This window comes from Gasterosteus aculeatus, chromosome 8 (genome assembly GCF_964276395.1).
Source record: "Gasterosteus aculeatus chromosome 8, fGasAcu3.hap1.1, whole genome shotgun sequence".
NCBI classification, from domain to species: domain Eukaryota; kingdom Metazoa; phylum Chordata; class Actinopteri; order Perciformes; family Gasterosteidae; genus Gasterosteus; species Gasterosteus aculeatus.
Window position 1 is genome coordinate 602,793 of NC_135695.1, and position 26,093 is coordinate 628,885.

Below are 26,093 nucleotides of genomic sequence, written 5' to 3' on the forward strand. Positions count from 1 at the left end.
TAGACATCCTACAGTATTTACCCCAATGACATGTGGTTCAATTAAGTACTCACTCTCTTAAACTTTAAATCTGGAAAGAAATGATTAGTTGTGTTTGTGCGTGTGATTTTGAGTGGTGAATGTAAACTGTGATAAGAAGCAGCAGGAGAGAACCTTGTTAACCTCCTATATACTTCACGCTCAAAACATCATAGCATTGTTTATTAAGGCTGCTCACTGTGAGCAGCCTTAATAAACAATGCTTAATTAAAAAATGACTAACTACTACTTATTTTATTTATGTGTATCCATTGTTTTGCCTTGAAAGGCTACTGTTTAAGCACTTTTTTGTTTGATAATGAAGAATATTTTTCCCTAACTAAAGTTGTGTCATTTTTTGCTGAACATAAATCATTAAGTGCTCTTAAGAATACAATTATTAACAATATAGGTGAGGTTTCAGTTAAGAGTTAGTTGAATACCATTGAAATCAAAATGTCAATCAACCTAAATTGGTCAAATCTTAAACGCAGGTCTATTTAATTAGGCTATATTGTGGTACATAGACAGTCATTGAGGCAAAGCAATATTTTTCTGGTTGAATGTTCAGCTCAAGTCTAGAATGCCCCACAAGTCATGAGCAGATGAACATGAATCAGAATAAGTTCAGGCATACCACCCAAAAATCCACTAGAATGCATGAAATAACATTTACTTAAACCAAAATGTCCTGTGGGTGGACCATCAGCTGTGTCTGCTTCACAGAATGTAACCAATGTTGTCCCTCTCCAGCAGGCCGCCCCTATCAACGACTTTGGGCCCCACAAACCACCAGAATGCAGGGTACAACATGGGTACTACGCCAAATTAATTCCAATTTCCTGATATTTGAGCCACCAACGTTTGTGGCTGCGAGCGCGGCAAAATTTTGGTCACCCCGACAAAACCTCACTCCCAAGGTTTTTTGAAAAGTTGGCAGCTCTGTAAACAAAGTTGCATCAGGAGCCAAATTAGTATTATATTCTCTAAATATACATGTTCAATGGATCATATGTGTGTTCCTAACGTGACTGTTATGAAGATGTCATTTCTTTACGTATCACACACACACACAAGTTATGTGACTGACGGAATTTTACGTACCTTAAAGTGGATTGTCCGTTGGGCCTACGAGTGTCGAGACAAACAGCGATATATTCAGGAAGAAGCAGACAAGCTGTATTCAACAACTTGTAACTTTGGATTAATAAAATACATTTTGCTTTCACTAATGAGTCGGCGTGAGCTATGTGTATATGAACAGAAACACGCTCTGCTACAACTTTCGGAAACCTTCACTGCGTTCAAATATTTTATTGTATTGATCTAGGCCACATTAATCACCTAGATTAACATGTTAATGTTAAGGAGGATATAGGATTTTTCAGGTCTAGCTAACTTTTTTTCAATGTGGTCATGAGCCATGTGTTAATACCATATAAATATATAATCATAGACATACAATTCAAATATAACACACTAATGCAAGGAATCGATGTGTTTAAATAGCTCCAGCCAAATATTGATAAATAAGTAACTAATCTTAGCAGTCAGGTTCAGCATTAATCCGTAGAGAATTGTTTTGGTATGGGAAGCGTTGTGGTTTCAATGGTTGTATTGAGTAGGCTTTGGTTGAATGCAAGTAAACGGTGAGACACGATTATCTAGTTTTATTGGTTTGATATTACCTGTAAATGTAGGCTCCTTATTAGTGTTTCCATGTTGTAAGCTCATGCAAAGGCATCATCCAGGAAAGAAAAGCACCAACTGCAATTGTAAGAACCATTATGATTTGTGTAAAGGATCGGATTGATGGGCGGGTCAGCCTGTATAGGGTAGGAACCTTTGGGGGCTCGGCAGGTGTTTCCAGCCGGTTTAGGAAAAACAGTTTCTGACCGCACGCTGGGTAGTGTCATGTAACGCTCCGGGTGGATGTATGTACACGTGTTCCAGGAGTAAAATAGGCAAATGATTGGACTTGAATTCGACAACACAAAGGCTATAGGACTGTCATTCATCCGTCATGGGACAACAGCGGCGCGTCAATTAGGGTTTACGGACAAAATGCCTCAGTGGCTTAAAGCGTTGGCTTAGCCTCTACAGCAATTAAAACATCGTCTGTGATCACTGTAACCTGTGATGCATCTACTCTTGGACCAGTTCAATATTTACCAATGACTGATGACCACCTGAAAGCAAACACCTGGTGGAGACATGGTACTTACTGACTGTGAGATGACACAGGTACCATCTAGCAGCTGCATTGGGATGCAGCTTGAGAAAAAGGATTTGGCACTGGTATATATGTTTGCATTTTAGACATATTACGCAAAACTTCCCAACGACCAATAACTTAGTTTATGTGTGTGTGTTTGTGTGTCACAGATTGAGGTTATGCATGAGGAAAGCCAAGGAGGCTCCACCCATGCCATTGTGACCAATGAGACCGAGGAGAGTCTATCCAACAGACGCAGGTAAGGACAGACCTCACCGCTGTCTTCGCATGCATGTTAAATCACTACACCTTGAAGTCTACAGGTCAGAAATGCGAAGAGCTATTGGTTCCAGAGAACTACAGTTTTACACCACATCTATGGTATGGTTTAAAAAAATAGCAAAGAGCGCATTGGCAGGCAGTGTAATAGTGCACGTTGTTTCATTTCTCATTGTGTTGGTGGGGGGGCAGTCACAACATCCCCTTCACACATTTATTAACAAATAGAAATGTATCTCAGATGTATTGTAACAGCTCTGGCCGTCTTTGAAAAATCCAGAATGTGTGAAACTAGTGTTCATTTCTGAAGTATGTGTCATCGTAGATGTCCAGCTTCTACATCTCGTTTGTCATGGCAGCGTCGTTTCTCATTTTGTGTTTCAAACTGTTTCTTGGTGGCTTCTGTATGTTGTGAAAGACTCAAATGCAGTCCAGTCCCAAAGGCAACATTCAGACACAGAAAGAGCCATGCCTGCAGACTCTTTGGGTCAGCTGCTTTGAAAACAAAGAAAGTGCTTCAAATGAATGAGATTTAAGCGATGACCTCAATGCGTTGTCTACTTTCTCTGCCAAGTTGCCAAAAAGTGAGTCACTGTAGGTTTCTATCGGTGCAGCCGGCTCGTAATAGTTTTGTCAGGGATGCGTGGGGGAGGCCGGACTCAAACGCAGACTTCTCAGAAAGCAAAAGACTTTGATAGTCAAAAGGCAAACGCAAAAGGCCAAGGGGCAAAAACACACAGGAACCAGGGGAAAAACAGCAGGCAGGAACTACGAACATCCACGACGAAAGACAATGACGCGACAAGTGACACAAGAGACACACGGCTTAAATACACAAGGGAGGTGCAGGTGATTGGACACAGGTGGAAACTATTAGACGATCACAGGGGATGACGGGACAAGGCAGGAAGTGAAGTTACCCGGGGACACGAGTGGCAGAAAACTACAAAATACAACAGGAAGTGAACCACACCGTGAAAGTTTACATGTTACATGAGCTGCATCTTAAATCAGTGGCTTTTCAACATTGAAAAAAAAGCCATGTCTACTTGAGCTTCTGTACGTTATTTTGTAGTAGATAAATATATTTTACACCAATATCTCCCATTACCAGTTATCCTTTCAGACCCCCAGCTTTTCTGGGGGTGCAAATGTCACAAGCAACTCATTTAGGCTATTTCATCATATTTCTGCCATGTGTACTACCAATACTGTAGGGAAAAGTCATCTGTCATCATTTAGCTTTGAGTCTGGCTGTATGTGGCGGTTTGCTATTGGCTGTTTGGTGTCTCAATAGGAAAAGTCTGATGCAAATGTATCAGCCTTGTTGCAGGGAGTACAACGTTCAAGGGCCAAGAATAGACTAGCTGCTCTACGTGTTTCTGACCAGCCACGATACCGTGCCAACATAAACGATGCAGAGCATTTCATACTGAATACATATTTCCTTATACAGAGTGGCTAAAGTCTGTTCAATTAAGTGTTGCACAATGGTTAAAGCTATTGAAAGTTATGATCCATGCCATAACCAATATTGCATTCACTCCGGACAATGTGCTCTTCAGTATTTGTACAGTAAAGTATTTGTGTGCATTGTCCAATATGAATACAATATGTTTGTTGATCAAGACACAACAGGCCTGCATCTAAAGATTGTTTTCATTTATTGGTCTGCATAAGGATTTTTTTCAGTATTCTTTTTGTCTTTGGAATTTCGAAATAGCATCTTGAAATGTCTTGGCATGTCCAAAACAACTTTAAGTATGAACAAAAGAAATGAGCAAATGACCACATCACAAAACATTTTCTTAAAAAAATTCAATCATTTATTATGGTTGCATTTCTTTTACATTTGATTAATTGTTGAATGGCTAGAGCTCTAATGGACATAAACAACCATCCTTGAACCATTTGGTTTCTTTAAACCTTCTGATGTGCCTTCAAATTTGACAATGGGACATCTATACAGAACATTAATCTTTGTCCACCGCCTCAGAGACACCGGAATTCATCACATTTAGCAGCTAGTTTAGACTTTTCAATCGGGGCCAAAGGAAGAACGGAATGGAGCTATATGAAGTGTGCACACTGAGGAGAAGAATCCTCATTTGAACAGAAGCAGGATTGGTTCTACCAATCATTTCTCTCCAGCTTAAACAAAGTCTGGATGATAACTAAAGAACAATCAAGTGCATTTCTTTGCTTAACTTAATTTACATAAGAGCAAATACCTATAATAGCAAGCAAGCAGTGAAATAGGTGCCATTATTTGTTCTAGTGGCACATATAGCATCTGAAGACCATTCATGTAAAAGCAGCCATACAGGAGTAAGTGTTCTGGTAGTATGGCAGGCACAGCAGCGCCACTCTCACTGCAGTGCAGTACAAATGACTTACAAATCCTCTGGAGTTGCCAGACACTGTCGGGTCTGTTGCTGCCTGCCATAGCGTGCGCACGTCCGTGGCGTGACCGTGAGAAGTTATCATGTGATTATAGATGCAGGGGTGGTACGGAGTCTTGCCCTCCCCTGAAAAGTACACATGCTCCTGGGGATAGACCCCCACAGCTGTGGCACAAATCCCCATGAAGACATCGTCAATGTACATGGAGGAGTTCAACAACAAAGTTGCGTGGTAAATCTTGGCGGCCACATCCCTTGAAACCACGTACCCCGATCCAGAAGTGTAGTCTGGGTAGGAGGGCCAGGGGTACAGATCGTGGGGAACGTGGTATTTGCTGTCTTTCCGGCGCACTGGAGGGGCTCCTCTGTGTACATGTCCCACCCACAGGTCTTTGACCCCTGATTCTGTACTCAGGAGCTGCCGTAGGTACTTCACCAAGTTTGGCAGGTGGACAAAGATGTCGTCGTCTGCAGACATGAGGAAGCGTGCCTGACGGCAGTACTTGTGGCCCCAGTGGAACTGCAGGAGCAGTTTGGAAGTCAGGTTGTGGAAGGTGTCCAAGAAGTTTTGCTGGATCAAGTCGCCGTGAGCCCGGTCCTCCTGCATCAGCTCACTCTGCACCCTGGACCTTCGCCTGACATCTGGGTGCACGCCAAGGGCGAACACCATCCTCACTCTTGCCCCCAGTTCTGTCCAAATAAAGCTCTCGTTTCCCCACGTGTCCCTGATGGCCTGGCGTCGCTCAAAGTTCTCTGGCGAGGATTTTACAAACAGCAGCAAGAGGACATCCTGACTTTTCCGGTCTCCGCCCCCACCTCCACATTTTCCCGGTTGGTTGATGAGGTATGGATAGTTGACAAACCCAGCGTCCACATCAGAAACCTCATCCTTCTTGTTGTGATGGATGGATGTGAGGGCGTAGGAGGAATTGAGAAAGTTGTAGCTGTTCACCAGGTAGCGGTACGTGTAGGACCTCATGTGGCTGACCACATGGTGGTCCAGGTCTTTCCAGCAGATCATCACCACAGACAGCAACAAACCTGTGGTCAGCAGCTGCATGCACTGGCACTTGCTGATACGACGGAAGTTCATGAACATGGCGATTACTGCTTATTTCTGCCAAAAAAACCTGCGGCCTCTGTCCTACTTGTCTCTTCTTTCTGTGAGTATCTTAATAAATTGATCTCTGCCTCCTGTAACTCTAAAGCTTGACTCCACTTTTCACCCTGTCTTTCCTTATTATATATTCTGTTGTCTTGCCTCATATAGTATGTCCTTTTCGCCTCCTCCAATCCTATCGAATGTCAAGTCAGACCTTCCTCAGGCTCCTCAGCAGTTGTACATGTTTTGTCTCTGATCTTCTAAAGCTCTGCTATGAAAATGGATCAGGCCACAGGTGAATTCAAAGCTGGGTGTCCAATCCAGGATCCTCCTATATGCTTCTCTTCTCAGAACTTACTTTTCCCTCCTCATCTTGGTCATTGTCGCAACAGCGTGCCTTTGGAAGACATAGCACCTGAAGAGAGAGACACGTAGAATCAGATTCATATAGATCATTTTTATGCATGCTTTAGCTTCACTTTAAAGCTAGAATACACCAGTCCTGAAATGAGGAGGTCATTCATTCAGCAATTTATCATCATTTTTGATAAGCAGTTTGTTGTTTATTGCACAAAAATTGAGTGTAAAATGTGAAACGATTTCCTCTGGTTTTCTATCATCGTAACGGATTTATGTTGGTTGCAGAGAACGGGACCTACAGAGGCCATGTTGTGGTGTGCTGGGGGAATGTCTGTTTGTTACCATTGATTGTTACCATTGATTGCCATCACACTGGCTGTGGTAGGTTAACCAAACATTTCAAACCAAACATGTGAACAAATACAAAATCCCTATATCTTCATCTCTAAAGCTTTTCATTTAGCCAAAAGAAGGAAAGGAAATTCTTTTATTCTTTTATTTAAGAAACGTTGCATGACTTGTGGGTAATTCCCTTGGGCTAAATTATCATCCAATACTGACTTACAGAAAGTGTTCAAAGGACTAGAAATGTCTGCCTGGAGCCTCAAACACTCAACATGTGACAGAACTAAACCCCACAGAGCCAGCCCAAGCGCGCAGGGAACGCCACATGTAGCATCTCTGTCATGCAAACACATGTGTTAAAGCAGAATAGAAGTCTGCTGGGTCTCATCATGCCAGCAGCCAGACCTCATCCAGAAGCTACTTTAGTCTCACGGATGAACCAGTTCAATCAATCAATCGCACGCGCCACAAAACGCTTCCCCGAACTGAGTAACTCACCAGAGATGTGATCGATGGGGCTGATGACCTGTGAACTATGGACCAGTACACCTGGTGCGTATTGCAAGTAGTAGCGGATTCACTTTACCATCACCTGGAGAGCCTGGCGCACAGGCATGCGTCATCACGTGGTTTTGGTGCACAACTGGTTCCTCTGAGGAAATTCAAGTTAGTCCGTCATCATAGTATGTTCCTACCGCATGTATGTGATCAATTAATAATACCTCTCATTATATCACGAGGACATTTGAATATGTGTGTCACTATAAGCTGTTTTTAAGCCTCTGAACTATTCAAAAGATAGTAGTAACTATTCAATCTGTGAGGCACATAACACATGGAACAATGTAGATATCAACATGACTTCTTTTTGTGATACAACATTGCTGTGGCTACATGTAAAATAGTGAGGCGGCTGCACATTAATGTGCTGTAATGTGAACACTGAACAGGTGACTGGTGCTGGGGATTATGTGACACAGGGCTAATTCCGGCTCATTGTTTCACTATAATATTGCTGAATGAATACACTAGGACTTGAGAGATGGCAGTTCATTTGATCTGGTTCCACTCTGTGACCTCTCAGGGGCACATTCACACTCCTTTAGGGGAGGTTGGCCGTGTTTCTGTTTCTATGTCTGACGTCAGCACCCTTTGGGTACAGGACAGGAGGAAACGGTTAACTCCATCTTCATTACCGCAGATAGAAGCCACGTTTGCACACTGAGAGCTCTGGCAGCTGGGTTAGGTTTGAGTGGTAACGGCAGCCCATCGGTCACCTGCTCACGAGCAACGTGCAAGTCACAAAAGTGTGAAGGAGCTTCCCGTCACACGGGTACCGCCTGACAGCTCGGCAGTCATACGGTCACTCGGTGTGTGTGTGGACAACTCAACAGTGGACAGGTCTCTTCTTCCACTTCCACTGCTGATCACAGCTAATTGCTTTATCAGCTGGGTCACATGACCGCCCATCACAGGGCGTCCTGTTTGCTCTCTGTTGGAGGCGTGTGCTGTGTGGATGTGGATGTGGTCTGACGTATCCTGTTCCTTTGTAACCTGTGAGTTTGACCTGCTTTCTTCCTACTAATGTTGGCGAAAGTATCAAAAACAGAGTGTGTAGGAACACAGTGAAGCGCCAACCCCGCTGAACTCCTCGTGCGTACACACCTTTTGAAAGCTCCTTTTACCGTTTAAACCATGAAACAAAAATACTGAAACAGCCTTGTTTTCTTATTTTTCATTTTAAAACAAAAACGGTAAAAAAGGAAATGTTGAGACTGTTTTCTTGTCTTCTGTTTAAAACCAAAACACGAGAACAACTGCCGGCTTTTACTTCCGTAAATCCCTTTTTTCTTTTTGCCTATGAACGAAAGTGTGAAGCATAGCTGCAAGCGGTAAGAGACGACTTAACGGAACATTTGTATGCTAGACATTTGTCTGTGATACCAGGGTAACATTAGAAGAAAAGTTCATTAATTACTATTGTAGAGGCTAAGCCAACGCTTTAAGCCACTGAGGCATTTTGTCCGTAAACCCTAATTGACGCGCCGCTGTTGTCCCATGACGGATGAATGACAGTCCTATAGCCTTTGTGTTGTCGAATTCAAGTCCATTTATTTGCCTATTTTACTCCTGGAACACGTGTACATACATCCACCCGGAGCGTTACATGACACTACCCAGCGTGCGGTCAGAAACTGTTTTTCCTAAACCGGCTGGAAACACCTGCCGAGCCCCCAAAGGTTCCTACCCTATACAGGCTGACCCGCCCATCAATCAGCACCTGACACACATCATAAATCGGCTATAAATAAAGTATAAATAAATAATCCTAGTCCAATGGAATGTGTTTGTTCCATCACAAGTGGAATGGTGAGAGTTGGTCAAAGGCTGTGTTCCAAAGTAAATCATTTCAGTTTTATTGTCGTCAGATTAGTTAATATTTTTAAAATAGTAAGCCTTCCGGTATCACTGATTATTTTCATTTTAATTCCACCTCAGAGCCAGATTTTCAATTCTGATTTTAAGGAAGTATCCCCAGTTACTCGGCCAGCGAGACCGGATGCATCAGTAGCTGCAGAGTGGTCCCAACCAGTAGTGGGCTCACTAACACCAGTGTCACACTTTGGGCACCAACCACCAAAGCGCTGAGGACCAAGAAGCTGCGGAGATGGAATGTGCTTTACCCAGATGTACTGCTGGGCAATGCTGTCAATCATTTGCCACAGTTTTTCAAGATGGACTCAAATACCTTATTGGTGTCACTAGAAGACATTGTCAGCACTTGTAAATAGGTCAAATATAGAATGTGAAATGATGACCACCATGATTGGGATGGTGTGCTCAGGGTGATGGTGTTGGGTGTCCACCACACAGCGCTTTGCTCTCATCTGACCGGAGCACCTTCTTCCACATGTTAGCTGTGTCTCCCACATGGCTTGTGGCAAACTCCAAACAGGTTTTGTTCTGGTTTACTTTCTTCTTGCCACTCTTCCATAGAGGCCAGATTTGTGGATCACACGGCTAATGGTTGTCCTGTGGACCGATTCTCACTGTGGGTCTTTGTAGCTCCTCCAGAGGTACCGCGTGACTCCTGGTTGCTGCTGTATCATGGACATCACAATCTACTCAGGATGTATGTGACCTTTGACTTTGGTGATGATAGAGGAAATTACTCAAACGTACAACTAAAGAGGATACTAATATTGTATTTCAAGTAATAGGTGTCTCTCTGTCACTGGAGACAACCTGTCCAAACATTCATTTCTTCTACTAAATGACATTCCAGTGTCACTAAACTGCAATCTTATCTACATATTGAGGGACATGTTTATCTCAGTTCACAGTCACAGTTTTCAACAGTTCTAAACCCTCCTCACAAAACAGGCTTCAGCAGACCAGTGTTATTTGGCGGGAAATGCATTTTGTGTAACATTGTCATGCTGGTGTGTCCAACATGCTAAAGAGCAGCTAGTCTGTTGCAATGGTTCCCAACCCAATTCAGCCTGGCAGTGGGATCCATCCACAGAGGGTCACATGAAAGGTAACATGGAGGCAATGAAGAAAAGAGAATCAATTCATCTCTTTATGAGAAAAATTTAAAATGTAAAATATTATATAATTCTAAAATGTCTGAATGCCATACAAATCATTTTCCTTAGACCACAGCACTGTCATTATTTATTGCTTAATAAACGACACATGTTCCTTGTTCCATGAAATAAATATAACATAATGTATACAAAAATAGTTGCAAATGAACCCTAAAGAGCAAATGATATAAGCAGTATTAAATACATATGTAATAATCTAGATAAACAGTTAAATTTTAAAACAAATTGATGGTTTGAATACACATATTCTGCCACTTTGTGGTGGAGATGTGAACACGTTCACTCTGCGTTCACTGAAGCAACAACACAACACGTGGCAAACAAATGTCAGCAACGAGTGTGCGACCACAGACCACTTTGACTAAACTATATTAATAGCTATGTTATTACCTACTTACTAACTATAGGCCATCAAACCGTAAACTGATTATAATGAGGAAGACTTTTCTTCTAATGTCACCCTGCTATAAGCTGGCATCACAGACGAATTTCTAGCATACAAACGTTCCGTTCCGTTGACTCTCACAGTGAAAAGTTACGTACTTCCGGTTTAGCTGCAGCGCTCCGGATTTTTCGTTTTATAGGCACAGGCAGAATCGAGAGTCAATGCATCATTTGACGTTTTCTTCTGCCACAGAAACGAGATCAATCTGTAACTATTGTTTATATGAACCTATATCGTTGTATATTATGGGTACTAGCCTTAAAATGTTCATATCAACTGGGACCAAAACAGGTAAGTGTGACCAGCCCCTTAACACTGAGTCGTCCACCACGTGGGCTTGGTGCCGTGAACACAAATGCTGAGCCAGCATAACGTAGCATAATAGAGGGGCTTTAGCCCAACAGAGCCACTGAGCAGGGAAGCTGCTGACTCCTGAGCAATTCTCCCATACAATAGTCCCAAACAAATGTTTCCACAGCAGCATAGTTTCACTTGGTCTCACAACACAAGGCTGAGCCGTGTCATTCTAAAGTCTTGTGGTGAAACAAACCCCATGGTTTCTACTGTAAAGACTGAATTGCCCTTTCTGCTTCCTGTGTCTTTACACATGCAAGTGGCTATTTCCGTCCTGGACATGGACGCTGCTGCTTCAGATTCTCAACATTTAGAGTTACTTCACGTGGATGTGATCGGAAGACAGAATGGCCATAAAAACGCAGTGATCGGTTGTCAAATAATGAGGTACTCTAAAATCATGGCACAGATTGTTGTAGTAAGTACAGCTATTACTACTGTTTCTTGGCATTTTAATCAACACGTGGTACACATCTACCTTGCAATCAATGAAACACACGTAACATCAAATAGCACTAATCTACACACTGCTTGAGCAATATGTGCTCTTTGTACTTCTAGAAATGTGTAAAACGAGGCTCTCATTCTTTAGTATTCTATTCACCTTTGTGAAACTGTTAAGCGTTGTCAGCTATAAAGAACACGTGTCTGTCCTGTTGTGAAACTGAACTTTATTGTTATGTTCAGGAAAAGGTCATGGTTTGAGTTAAAGTAAGTTGAGTACATTTCTTAGGTAATGCAGGGACGTTTCTATGCCCTGAAGCAGGTATGAACACATGCAGTAACATTTATAACTTGAATACAACAGCATTACCTGGTTGTCTCGTTCTACTACAGGTCTACTTGGCTTTATCTTCTGCTCGTACAGTCTGGGTTGAATACTGATATGGGTTTGAGGAACGCCTCCTATGACGCTGCTTCCCAACAATAACTACATGTTTTGGCTCTGGCTCGGACAGCCACAGGCCACGGGCCCCATTTCTTTTCCCCAAATTCCCTTTTAGCTGCACAACTGATAAACAATAATATGAAGTATTGGCTCATTGTTTTGTGGTCACTTGTATGGAATAGAGAGTGCTCTGAGTGATCTTTCATCCTTTGACTTTCCAAGGCCAGAGGAGAACTATATGAGCTCACCTGCTAGTAACTCAAGAGGGGCAGATTCCAATTGTAGACTCTCTCTTGACAACTGCATTGTGCTTCTCTAGAGTGAAAACATTACTCAGTTAATTGCACACACTAATGGACATAAAAGCTCAGGTGTTGATATTCGACACGGAGCAGATCGTAATGCTTGAAAAGCCCAAATTACGGAGTCAGCACTTACTGTACTAGCGCAGGCAATGCAGAGACTTCACCTCCAAGCATTTCACTTGTTTTAACTGAAATGAACAAATATTAGTCACAGGTCTGTTAACACAAACCTCGCCCCACTTGTAAGTGAGCATCTTAGAATATAAGCAAATGTGTACCAAAGCAAATGTTCCCTCCCATGTTGGGGCTGAGACAACAGGATACTTCTGCTACTACAGGATGTTCTTGTTATCCAGCCATCGCGCCGTGTGACTTACTTACACAGCTTTGGTTCAACAAAGTGAGAGGAATTTATTATTGGAGTCAATATTGCAGGAATGCAGAATATTTCTGTTATTTAGGCTGTAGCCACTAGTGTTGACTCAACGCAAGCTGAATTATATGGTCTGGTCACTAGTCTGGAAACAATGGGTTAAACATGTCTAAATATAGAGCTTTTCTCTCTCAAAAGGAAGAAAATGGAAGGCTTTTTTATTCTGGAGTGCAACTCTGGTTTTATTTTTGTAGTGCTGATTCAGTTGAATTATTGTGCTCGCCAAAGCAAATGCTAATATGTGATTGCATCGCTACAAACCCCAAAGGGTCCAGACATATGAGGAAATAGGTCTTCATAGTTTGAAAAGAAGATAATTAACCAAAGCACTTTACACTGAGCGCACCTGGAATGTAGGTAGTAATTCCGCATTGTACAGGAAACCCTGGAAACTGCGTTGGTACACAACGCTGGAGGTCCAAGCCCAACCCAGTGACTCAGTTTCTCCTTGGTGTAGATCCTGTTTGATCATCTGACTTCTCAGCTCTCTAAATGCATCACTCTTTGTAGGAACGATGAGCAGCAAACCCCCTCATTTAACAGTGAAACCTTATAATAGGTGATAGGGCCAAAAGAAAAGACCCAACTTACTCTGGTTCATCCAAGTCAGATGAATTTCTCTTAACTAACTTGTGACTTGTCTGGTTAGGATTGTGCTGTCAGATCCCCTGAAATAAAGTTTCCCAGCAGGCTGTGACAGGCTTTATAACATTCGTATTTGTATGTGACACTACAGCATCAAACTATGACGTTCCACGTGGCTGTAGGTCCGACGGGAGTAAAGTAGGACGTGTGGCTACATGCTTTAGTCAAACACAGTACTTCCATACGGTGGCCCTGTAGTGCAAAACACAACGGCAAATAGGAAAACACAACGACATTAACTTCTTACGTAAAGGGTAGGGCCTTGTAGCAGAGGACGGACCCTTCTGATTGGACAGACTGTCTGTCTTTTAACCTTCTTAATCCGAAGCCTTTCGCCGGCGACGGAAAGGGACATGGAGGATTCAAATTACCCGATATCGGAGTGGGGGGGCGCGGGCGCTATGGGGGGGGTGGGGGTGCCGCGGACGCTACGGCCGACACGGCTCGGGGACCAGAGTCCGATTCCTTGGCGTGAGGAATTGGATGTGTGGTGGGAGTGCGTGACTGTCACTTCCTGTTAAAAGACAGACAGTCCGTCTGTCTAATGAGAAGGGTCCGTCCTCTGCTATAAGGCCCTACCCTTTCCGTACGTTAATGTCGTTGTGTTTTCCTATTTGCTGTTGTGCGTTCTTATTTGACGTTATGTTTTGCACTTCAGGGCCACCGTACTTTCAGCCTAGAGGCACGTGCTCATGTTGTGTGAGGAACCACAATTCAATATTGAGTATATATATATATACTATATTAAGTTTTAGTGACATGACATTAATACATTTCTTACTGAGTTCACTTTTTGCAGGTGTTGAGCGTTGCACAACTGCCAAGTATATATAGTGAACCTGTTTAACTATGTAAAAACACTGTTTTTTTCACTATTGGACTTTGAAAAAACTGTGTGTACATGCTACAAGGAAAATTGACAGACAGACTGGACGTGAATCATCTCTACTGACCTGGATCAATTAAACCAAAACACTTCTTTGTTGACGGAAAATGACCTAATTGAAATGAATATGTCAGTGATCAAAAATGAACATATTTCGAATCACAATTGATGTGTATTTGTAACTATTTGTATTTTTATGATATCTAAAAAAATATTTCTCATCTATTGTGTGTTTTACTATAAATGTCCAGCCACCAGCGATCAGTGCGCCTGCTCAAGACTGCCGCGTTTACACTACAAAAGTACTTTGTAGTCTGCTTCCATCAGAGATCTGATTGCAGAACTTACATTGAACTGGAAAAGATGTTTGATTGGAGGAAAACAATAGAAAGATCACACATGTTGTTTAGCCTACTATCGTAGATTCTTCCATGAGTCATTCTTTCCCTGTAAACCCTAGTCTGACTTTATTTCCTTTAACTGACTGGCAACCTGGCTACGTGGCAGTTCAGCAGCCAGACCACAAGTTCTGTGTCATGTAGTCCTACAGGAAAATGATCTAAATGTGAAACGTTCCGAAATGGAATGAAGAACACAGATTCTACACTGAAAACAAATAGAACTATAGAAACAACATACTTAAAGCAATGGGATACACTTATAAATGAACAAAACTGCTTTAAAACTTTCCCTGTGGTTTGCAGGTTGGTGTCCTACTTTTCTTACCACCGTGTTTCCGAGGAGTTATCACGGGTTTGTTAGTTTAACATCCTGTTTGCTCTCTGTTCCTCTGCTAAGCCAGCGTGGTCAGTTGGATGCCTGTAGACTCTGGATGGCTCAGCAGCCTCCCAGCAGGGAACCGGTGAAAAGGTGCTTTGAGGTCTCGGACTACTTGTCTGACTCAATCGTCGTTGATACATCCAGCTTTTCTCCCCCTTTTCCCCCACACTTACCTCCCTAACTCTGCCAGTACTGCAAGCTAAGACTGCGAACACTTGAAGGTATTATATACTTAATTTAGAGCACCCTTCAGCACACACACACACACACACACACACAGCGTGCTCCTGACTTACCAACTGCTTCTCTTGTTCCATAACCATCTTTGCTTTACCCCTTCTCCCCCAGTCAGCCACTCAGTAAAAGAGAGCCTCAAACGCCTGCTCTGATTACCATGAAGGTCCCAGAGTGAGCGCTGTGAGAGAGACACACTGTGTGTGTGTGCGTGTGTGTGTGTGTGTGCTGTGTCTTGCAAAGGGGGAGGGACCACTGTGCAGTGGAGGAAGCTCAATGCAAATGACTGACTGAACTAGAAGATGCATTTCCTGCTGAAAATGCGTTAGAATGCTGAAAGATAAAAGCTGAAAGCTTAAACCTGAAATTAATTAAAAAAAATTATATACAATACAATACAGCTTAAATTAATTTGAAAGAATTGCTGAAAGTATAAAAAAGGCTGAGAAGCTGAAATTCATTTTAAATCATTTGCTGAAAATACAGAAAATGCAGGAGCTGAAAAAACTGGTGAAAATGCAAAAATGGCAGAAGCTGTGAAGAGAATTAAAAAGAATACAGAAATAAATTACTGAAATAAATTTCAAAACGTTGATGAAAATCCAGAAATGACAAAAGCTGAGATGAATTTTTAAAAATGTATTTTTTGTAGTAATATTAGTAGTAGTATTGGTTGTAGTTGTAATTGTGGTACTGATACTGGTAATACTAGTAATAGAAAATGTAGTAGTAGTTTTAGTAATAATAGCAGTGTAAAAACTAGAGAAGCCCTCAGAAATATTTAGTGTGCCCTAGGGTTGTCAAGATACCAAAATTATGACTTTGATACTATACCTGCCAAAATATTACGGCACCCAATACGATACCACAAATATGAAACCACAAATGATACTAGAATATTTATGATATCTATGATAGTAATGAATAAAACATCTGTTTTATTTATTACTATCACAACGGTTTACACAACGGTTTTTACTTTTACTTACATGTAGAGTTTGATATTCTCACATTTATATTTCCTTAACTAAAATAAAAAGAATTAGGTCAAGATCCACTCTCAGGCTCCACCAGCCTATTGCATCAAGTGTGTATTATTTGGTGTTGTGTGCATTCTGACCTCATGATCATAAAGGCCCACATGAGTGAAATTGTAGGTTATTTTTCATTCAGTAACTTATTTGCAGTCTTTGTCTTGTGTTGCTTGATGTTTGACTGTGTTAGGAAAGTTGTTGTCTAGCGAGCCAACAAAGCTACAGGCTGCCAACTGTCACGGTTTCCCCGTGTGACACGTGTGTTTGCATATTTTGACACGCACTCACGCCACACATCCAATTTATTACGCTAAAAACAATCTGTGCTGGTTCATCTCCAACCTCACTGGCGGTAAACGGCGCGTCTGTAACCCGATTCGCTGCACGTAGCGTAACTTACACCCCCCGTTGGCCGGAGCTTCACCCCCGACAACATCTCACAATAACATCACAAAGAAGCCGACGCGAGAGCACTTAATACGGGCACCAATGCGTGTTATAACAAGCTTGCTGACATCGCTAACGAGATGTCTTGCTATCGGCTAAACTAGCAAGTCAACAATTTTCCAAACACAGTCAAACATCAAGCAAGTGCAAGACAAGACGTCAAAGCAGACAAAGCAGACGTCCTCTTTTACCCGGACATTTCCTCTTTTTGAGACCTAAAAAATGCGTCCGGGTAGAAGAGGACGTCAGGTCACCTGAGCTAAGCTAGGCTAAGGCTACTCGTGTTAGGCTGTATATGGGTGAGCTCGGGGGTGTTCATGTCTATAATCACATTTGCTAACCCGTCTCTGAAAAGTTTGGGTGTCTGTCTGAAAGGTGTTTATCCATATTTGAAGTGTTCCCTCCCTTTGCCTGGTGGATTTGAAGCAGGTTTTGCGGACTGTCTGTGTGTGTCAATGGCAGAGGTGTCAAGTAACAGTAAGTAAGTACTTTGTTTCCTTATTTCAGTAAACATTTTGGGTATCAATACTTTACTGGAGTATTTCTTTTTCAGATTACTTTTTTTCACGCAAATATCTTTACTTTCTACTCCTTACATTATAAAAATAGCCTTGTTACCTCAAAAACACGCACACAAAAAAACCTATCCAGATAAATCGCGGCATCCGGATTGAGTATAAACATTTACCATCGAGACACCCTATTGGTTTTCTCCGCGATGCACGTGCCGATCAGAGTGCAAAAAGTGGTCGGTGGTCAGATCCTTTGTCTGAACGGCAGGTTGCGTTGGTCGGTGGTCGGTTCCTCCGGTGGTCGGTGGTGGTAGGATTTCCAGAACGGCATAAACCGATCTCAGTTGGTATTTAGAGACATGAACCCGCTCCCTCCTCATGCAGATTCCATGTAACGTTAAATGAGTTTCGTCATGACCATGGGTTTGTCGTAATAAATGGGTTTGTAGTTTTTTCTAACTTCATTGACATTCCATCATCTGAACGGCAGGTTACGTCATCTGAAGGCACCTTCGATCATATTGTAATGGACTGACATGTTCTGTGACCGAGGTTAAGACCGAGTATGTACGGTTTTCCATTACATTACTTTTACTTTTATACTTTACGTAGTTTTAAAACCAGTACTTTTATACTTTTACTTAAGTAAAGAGCTTGAGTTGATACTTCAACTTCTGCAGTCTTTTTAAACCCTAGTATCTATACTTCTACTTGAGTAATGAATGTGAATACTTTTGACAACTCTGGTCGATGGGCTTTCCATCACAGTCTGCTACATGAGGGCTCATCTCCCCTAATAACTCGCTGTGATGCCCTGCAGTCAATGTGTGCAGGCAGCCTGACAGGGGGCGAACAGTGAGTGCGCTCTGAATGCGTGCTTTTTTTAAAGTACCGGTACTAAAAATATTTGAAATGAAATGAGCTTCATAGCATGGCCTCTTAACTTCTTGTGATTGATATGAGTATATAAGGATATGACTACACCTGGTGACGTCTCTGAGGCCATTTAAATAGGGCTCATTGGATACAAACGCTACAATGGGAAAGTCAAAGGAGCTCAGCATGGATCTGAAAAAGCGAATCATTGACTTGAACAAGTCGGGAAAGTCACCTGGAGCCATTTCAAAGCAGCTGGAGGTCCCAAGAGCAACAGTGCAAACAATTGTTTGTAAGTATAAAGTGCATGGCACTGTTTTGTCACTTCCATGATCAGGAAGAAAATGAAAATGAAAATTACCTGCTGCTGTGGTCAGGAGGCTGAAGAGTCAACCGAGAACCACCAAAAAGCAGATCTGCCAAGAATTAGAAGCTGCTGGAACACCGGTGTCAGTGTCCACAGTCAAGCATGTTTTGCATCTCCATGGACTGAGAGGCTGCCATGCAAGAAGGAAGCCCTTGCTCCAAAAGCGGCACCGTAAGGCTCGACTGCTGAAGTTTGCTGCTGATCACACGGACAAAGATAAGACCTTCTGGAGGAAAGTTCTGTGTGCATTCTTCAAGATAACCTAAAATCAACAGCCCGAAGGTTGGGTCTTGGGCTGATGTTTTCCAACAGGACAATGACCCCAAACACACATCAAAAGTGGTAATAGAATGGCTAAATCAGGCTAAAATCAGGGTTTTAGAATGGCCTTCCCAAAATCCTGACTTAAATCCCATTGAGAACATGTGGACAATGTTGAAGAAACAAGTCCATGTAATTTAACTGAACTCCACAAATTCTGTCAAGAGGAGTGGTCAAAGAGTCAACAAGAATCTTGCCAGAAGCTTGTGGATGGCTACCAAAAGCGCCTAATTGAAGGGAAAATGGCCAAGGGACATGTAACCAAATATCAGTACTGCTGTATGTATATTTTTGACCCAGCAGATTTGATCACTTTTTCTGTTAACCCATAATAAAGTCATAAAAGAACCAAACTTCATGAATGTTTTTTGTGAAGTATCTGTTCCAAACACCAGAGAAAAGTTAGGCTTCTAGAAATAACGGGAAACTCAAGAGAGCCATGACATGTAAACTTTTGACCACAGCTGTGTGTGTAGAAACTATTTTTGTCTTGCTGATCTGACATAAATCCACATGAAGGGGGTCGTGGGTGTTTGCCTGGTCTTCCGTTGCTCTTCTTTCATACCTCTCCTATTATTTTGCACCTGGTTCGGTGGGGGGAGGAGAGAACAAAGCCGGGTATGTGTGTATGAGCACATGTGTGTTGTGTAAACCACAGTCAGAACAGTTGTACACAGTTAGGTAATGATCACAAGATAGACCACGTGTCCCTGTACTTGTGCACATTTTTAGTTCTTGAAGGATAGAGAGAGCTCTTCAGTTGTGGTCCAAGACTTGCTATTTCACTTAGATGGATGACATGATCGATGGGAGCATGTATTCATTTTCAGCTTTATTGACCAGGCAGCTAGAACAGCTAAAACTCCTTTCATGGATGGATTTTTCTTTGTGGATATGAAAAAAAGCATGAAACCTTACAACCTTGTTCCTCCCTGGAGGGATTCATACATGCCAAACTGGACCTTCATTTTGGTCTTCTCCATAAGACACAATTAGGTAATAATGATGAAGATTACCTCCAATTTGAACACAGTTTGCTCATCACAAGGACTGCTACTCAGGTTGTTCAATGGCTTTTTTGTCTCTTGAATAGAAATCCTTGATGATCACTGTTGTGTGGGCTTGGAGTTGGTATAAAATTATATATATTTGTCCATAAGAGGGGGGGTACGGTGGTGTGGTGGTTAGCACTGTCGCCTCACAGCAAGAAGGTCCTGGTTCCACTCCGTCCAGTGGCCTTTCTGTGTGGAGTCTGCATGTTCTCCCCGTGTCTGCGTGGGTTCTCTCCGGGTTCTCCGGCTTCCTCCCACAGTTTAAAGACATGCTTTGGGGATCAGGTTGATTGGGGACTTTAAAATTCCCGTAGGTGTGTGAATGCGAGTGTGAATGGTTGTTTGTGTCTGTGTAGCCCTGTGATTGGCTGGTGACCTGACCGGTCCAGGTTAAACCCTGTCTCTCACCTGAAGTCGGCTGGGATAGACTCCAGCCCCCCTGCGACCCTGTGTGCAGGATAAGCAGTTTGATGATGTATGGATGTCCATAAGAGTCTTTGGGCAAATACAAATAATTCCCATTATTTGTCTTCCGACGTCCCATCTCAGCTCACACTGAGCCTTCAAATGGTACTGTAAAATAAGAAAGTAGAACAGGGTTTAATGTCAAAATAATGATCGAAGAGAAAGGCAACTCACGTTCAGGACCAACCAAGTAACATTACCAAATCCTTCCGGTAAATTTTTGTAAGTGTTTTGTGTTGAGCAAGTTTGGGGACAGTAATATAACCAAGTGCAAGGAGTGGTGAACTTCATGAGCCAAAGCTTGTTTTTCATCCGACATTCCTAAGTTACTAACTGTTAGAGTGTATGGGCTAATAGACTACAACTTAAATAAATGTGGGCTAAACTGGACTGATGAATATGACACAACTCCTAAAAAAGTCTAATCTCATTGCTCTCCCACAAAACACCCTTCTCCCTCTATGAGAAGAGTGTTTTGTGGGAGAGCAATTGCTGCTGTGTCAAAGCTGAAATTCACGTTTTTTTATTCATTAGCCTGTTGTGTGCTCCTTCTCTGCAGACACATCATGACTGAGCTCATTGAAACAGAGAGGCTGTATGTGGAGGAACTGCAAAGTATCATGGAGGTACAGTATGTTATAGAATTTAGTTTTGTACTGTTAGTCAGGTAAAAGAAAACATTTGATGCACATTTTTCACTGTGGCGATTTGCAGGTGATAAATTAGTGAAGGGCGACTCCAGAGGTTTAGTTTGGGGATCCATGTTCAAGATTACTATGACAGAGCCTATGAAGAGATCCTGACTTTTGTCCCAAATATGCGTCCATCTCCATCAGCCATGGGTCCTATAAATCCCACAATGCAACTTGTTGTGTCTGTTCATTAAAATGCGCCACTAGATGTGGACATAAGCTTCCTGTTAAAGAAGTGCTGGCTGTGGAGACAAAGGTAATATTACCTGAAGGCCTCCGTAGTTGTGAGGGGAGGGCTGTTTAGCTGGTTGTTACCTACCATCTCCCCACTAGATGCCACTTTACATTACATGTAGCTGACGCTTTTATCCAAACCGACTTACAATAAGTGCATTTCAACCATAAGGATACAAACTCAAAAGAACAAAAAAGTGCAATTTCATCAAATAAGCCAAATTACAATTTGCTCTATATATGAGCCATTATAAGTACAATTTAAGTGCTAGATTCTAGAGCCAAACTATGATACCCTACACAGAGTTGGATTACATTGATTTAAAGCATCTGCATTGGTTTGCATGGTCCATCGACTTTAAAGTTTAAATTGCGCAATTATCAAAAGAATACACATAGACAACCATTTCAGTTTTAAATGTTCTGAGTGTGCTGCTACCCACTGAAGGCCTTCTACATTGTGTTCCCCCACATTAGGAAACAACCGCCTTTGTCGCTCTCTTAAAAGACTACTTCATATCAGATCAAGTCTTTTGGTTTGTATGACCTACCATTCAACATCACAATTGCTACTGTATAATGAGCAGCAGTTACAGTGTGTTTCCTTTAACTCAGAAAAGCAAATGACGAAAAGGCATATTTTGTTAGACTAATTACTCACGGTTTAATGGGTTTTAATCGGTTTTAGTGGAGGTGGAGTCTGAAGAGGTGTGTCTTTAGTCTGAAGATGTGAAGGCTCTCTGTGGTCCTGATGTCTTCAGAGATCTCCTTCCACCATTTAGGAGCAGGACAGCAAAGAGTGGTGATCTAGTCGAGTGTTTTGCTCTCAGTGAGGAGGAACAAGCAGTTTATCACATGCAGAGCGGAGAGTGCGGGTCGGGATGTCGGGTTGGACCAGGTCCTGGATGTAAGCTGGACCCCATCCATTCACAGCACGGTACCTGAGCACCATGTTTAGAACTGGATGAGCCACCGGTACCAGTGAAGAGAGCGGAGGAGTGGAGGAGTGAGGGAGAACTTAGGAAGGTTAAAGACCAGTGGAGCTGCTGCGTTCTGGATGAGCTGCAGAGGTGGAATGGTGGTAGCAGGGAGACCTGCAGGAGAGAGTTACAGTAGTCCAGGAGGGAGATGACAAGAGCCTGAATCATAATAATTACAAGCAGTGGTGACCTGACAGGATTTTTTTTTCACCAATGGCAGGGAACGTACCCACGCATGTGCTCACTCAGAGTGCGACCCCTTGTGGACTTTTTAGGAATAGCAGCTACTTTTATAGAAATGAAATTTCTGTATTTCTGTAATTCTATAATAGCAAAGTCATCCGGTGGGCCGCACTCGACCCCCCTGGCGGGCCTTGAGTTTGTCAGCTATGAGCTACAGGATCGTATTGTCAATGTAATGTTGGGAGTCAGGGAGAGTTGGCTGTCAAGTGTCACGCCGCTCTAGCAGTGTGGAGTTGATCTGAGACAGCAAGGAGAGCAGTCTCTGTGGAATGGTCTTGAAGCCTAACTGGTGGGGGGTCAAGGTTGTTACGGAGGAGAATTGGTTAAAGATCGCACAAAGAGTTTTGGACAAAAAGGGAAGAAGAGAGACCGGTCGGTCGGCAGAGGTTACTAAGGTGAGAACTTGGTTAAAAGACAGGGGGGTGAAAGAGGGAAGCGAGGGTGTTACAGGTGAAGTCGGTGGGAGACAAATAGTAGGAGGTGGGTTTGAGAAAGAGGAGCGTATGTCAGCTATTTTCTTGGTAAAATAGTTTAAAAAGTCTCCCGGAAGAAGGGTGGAGGGGAGAGGAGGACTAGGGGTTCGAGGAGGTTGGAGAAGATAGAAAATAGTTTTTTGGGGTTGAAATATGAGGGTTTAATTCTTGATTGGTAGAAAGAGCTTTTGTCAGCAGAGATAGAAGCTGAAGAAGAGGAGAGAAGAGATTGAAACACAAGCAGGTTGTTTATATTTACGCCATTTCCTTTCCGATGCACTGAATTCTACACACTGGTTCTTGAACCAAACTTTAAAAGGAGCATTGCCGTCATGCGTAGAAGAAGACTTTCAATGCTATCAAATTCAGGGGGCAGGTCTAATCTATTACTTTTATTAGGTCAAATATATTATATCGCATTGTGATATTAGTAAAAAACAACTAGGATAATTGTGATAGAAGAAAATGAAATGGCTGGTCTGTGATTTAGATCTTAGTATTCAATTAGGAAGGGAGTAGGGAAATTCTTAATGACAGTAAATCCATAAATCCAGTAAAACTTAAACTACTGGTACGTCTCTTAACGTACTGGTGCTGGTGTGTGATGGCTTGTAAGTCATTATCATCCCCCACAACTGTTCTTTTTCTAACCTCCTCCTTCTTTCCAGGGTTATTTTGCAGCGTTGGATAACTCAGAGCTCATCCACCTCATCCCCCCGTCCCTGGACAACCAAAGGGATGTGCTGTTTGGCAACCTGCCAGAGATTTATGAATTCCATAATAGGTATGCGCAATGCATTTTGTATATTATCCTTCATGCTCTGCTCTATATCATATTGGTAACAAACAAGAAGGCTTTTGGAAAAGCATAAAGCATATCCCTCTAATTAATATCTGAACACGTTTTAAGTCCCTTGAGTGAACCTGTATCCAAACTAAATATAGTTATCCCATGCTCTTGGGCTTGGGGAGTTATGATAGGTTAATACTTTAGGACATAATAGAAACATATTTTCTCCAGGTACTACGGCTGTTTTAAACAGCCTTTTAGCAATAAAACCACTGGATTTAGTATTTAGTTGTGCTTTGGTTTTTAATTATTAAAGTGAGTAAGTGTACTTTAAGGGACTAGAAAATAGTTATTGGAGGCACCAAGACTGGATTCAAATAGTCAAAACAATGACCCCTTAACATTTACTCCTAACCACTATTCCTTGACCTCTGTGGAAAAGCTCACAGGGTCAAGGAAAGATGTTTGGGAGAGTTGATGAGGAGTTAGGAAAGGAGAAGGCGGTGTTTAGGGGATTGACTCCACTCCCACTAAGCTACGTAGTTGTGATGGACGGAGATGCATGTTAGTGACATCAGTCTGCAGCGGCTACAAAGAAGCATCTTAGATGCCTTCATGTGTTGTCACAGTGCTGAGTCATGCAGATGACAACCAGGTTCAAAGTAAAACTTTATTAACAGGCCTGCAACATAAATAAGTTATGCTAACGGTTACTCACATTAACTGCGTTTCTATTTCATGATCGTTATTACTCGTGAACGGACCAATGATACGTCACTATTTAAATATTTCACTCAGTTAGGAACCTTCCTAAGCCAAAAGAACTATTCTAATCCAGCTCTACACTCCTGCCAGAAGTCTCCACCCATTCCCAGAGGAGAGCAGTGGGATGAGGTGTGGGAAGAGACTCACCTGGAGCTGATTTCCTCATCAGGGAACAGGCTCTGGTGTCACAGGCCACATTTCCCTGAGCTCTCCACGGTGTTGGATATTAGAAAACTGGTTACCTTGTCTAGCAGTAAGGTGGAGATAATTTGGATATTTCTGGTTTTGGAACAGTGCTGTTAGCTGAGCTAGACTTCCTGTTTTGTTTGTGCGACTTTCAGTTTGGTTCATTTAAGATCCTGCTACCGGTTGCATTTTACATTACATTACATTACATGTCATTTAGCGGACGCTTTTATCCAAAGCGACGTACAATAAGTGCATTCAACCATAGGGTACAGACTCAGGAGAACAAGAAACAAGAAAGTGCAATTTCCTCAAATAAGCCAATTTACAATTTGCTATAGATGAGTGACGTTACAAGTACGATTTAAGTGCTACAATTTGTTAGTTTTTAGTCGAGGTAGAGTCTGAAGAGGTGTGTCTTTAGTTTGCGGCGGAAGATGTGAAGGCTCTCTGCGGTCCTGGTGTCTTCAGAGAGCTCGTTCCACCATTTCAGCGCAAGGACAGCAAAGAGTCGAGATCTAGTTGAGTGTTTTGCTCTCAGTGAGGGAGGGACGAGTAGTTTTGCAGATGCAGAGCGGAGAGTGCAGGTTGGGATGTAGGGTTTGACCATGTCCTGGATTTAAGCTGGACCCGATCCATTCATAGCATGGTACGTGAGCACCAATGTTTTGAACTGGATGCGGGCGGCCACCGGTAGCCAGTGAAGAGAGCGGAGGAGTGTAGTAGTGTGGGAGAATTTCGGAAGGTTGAAGACCAGTCGAGCTGCTGCATTCTGAATGAGCTGCAGAGGTCGAATGGCGGTGGCAGGGAGACCAGCCAGGAGGGAGTTACACTAGTCCAGGCGGGAGATGACAAGAGCCTGAATCAGTACCTGCGCTGCCTTCTGAGTGAGAAGGGGACGTATTCTCCTGATGTTGTAGAGCGTGTATCTACAGGATTGCGTTGTCGCGGTGATGTTGGGAGTCGGGGAGAGTTGGCTGTCGAGTGTGACGCCGAGGTTCTTAGCGGTCAAAGTGGGCGTTAGTACGGAGTTCCCAAAGTTGACTGTCAGGTCCTGGGTAAGCAAATCTTTTCCGGGAAAGAGAAGTAGTTCAGTCTTGTCGGGGTTGATTTTCAGATGGTGGGCGGACATCCAGAGATGTCAGTCAGACAGGCAGAGATCCGAGCCGCCACCTGGGTGTCCGAGTGAGGGAAGGAGAGAAGTAGTTGGGTGTCATCAGCATAGCTGTGGTAAGAGAAGCCATGCGAGCGAATGACAGCGCCGAGAGAGTTAGTGTAAAGCGAAAACAGGAGGGGACCCAGCACGGAACCCTGAGGAACTCCAGTAGTAAGAGGACAAGGTTCCGACACAGA

General features: G+C 42.7%; 2 protein-coding genes across 15 annotated transcripts in view; one reads left to right on the forward strand and one right to left on the reverse strand.

Annotated features, from left to right (window-relative positions):
* Nucleotides 1–26,093, forward strand: part of mcf2l2 (MCF.2 cell line derived transforming sequence-like 2) — a 113,773-nt gene that overhangs the window by 42,619 nt on the left and 45,061 nt on the right. For all 14 annotated transcript variants that reach the window (XM_040183357.2, XM_078107532.1, XM_078107538.1 and 11 more), the window contains 3 exons: nt 2,404–2,492; nt 20,937–21,003; nt 23,668–23,783. In XM_040183357.2, coding sequence (XP_040039291.1) covers nt 2,404–2,492; nt 20,937–21,003; nt 23,668–23,783 — 272 coding nt within the window. The remainder of the gene's footprint in view (nt 1–2,403; nt 2,493–20,936; nt 21,004–23,667; nt 23,784–26,093) is intronic.
* LOC120823419 (lactosylceramide 1,3-N-acetyl-beta-D-glucosaminyltransferase A) lies at nt 4,316–15,524 on the reverse strand. Its single transcript, XM_040183366.2, has 2 exons — nt 15,366–15,524; nt 4,316–6,431 (listed from the first exon to the last, which is right to left on the reverse strand). Exon 2 carries the CDS (start codon nt 6,011–6,013, stop codon nt 4,817–4,819), a length of 1,197 nt encoding a protein of 398 aa, XP_040039300.2. The 5' UTR covers nt 6,014–6,431; nt 15,366–15,524; the 3' UTR covers nt 4,316–4,816.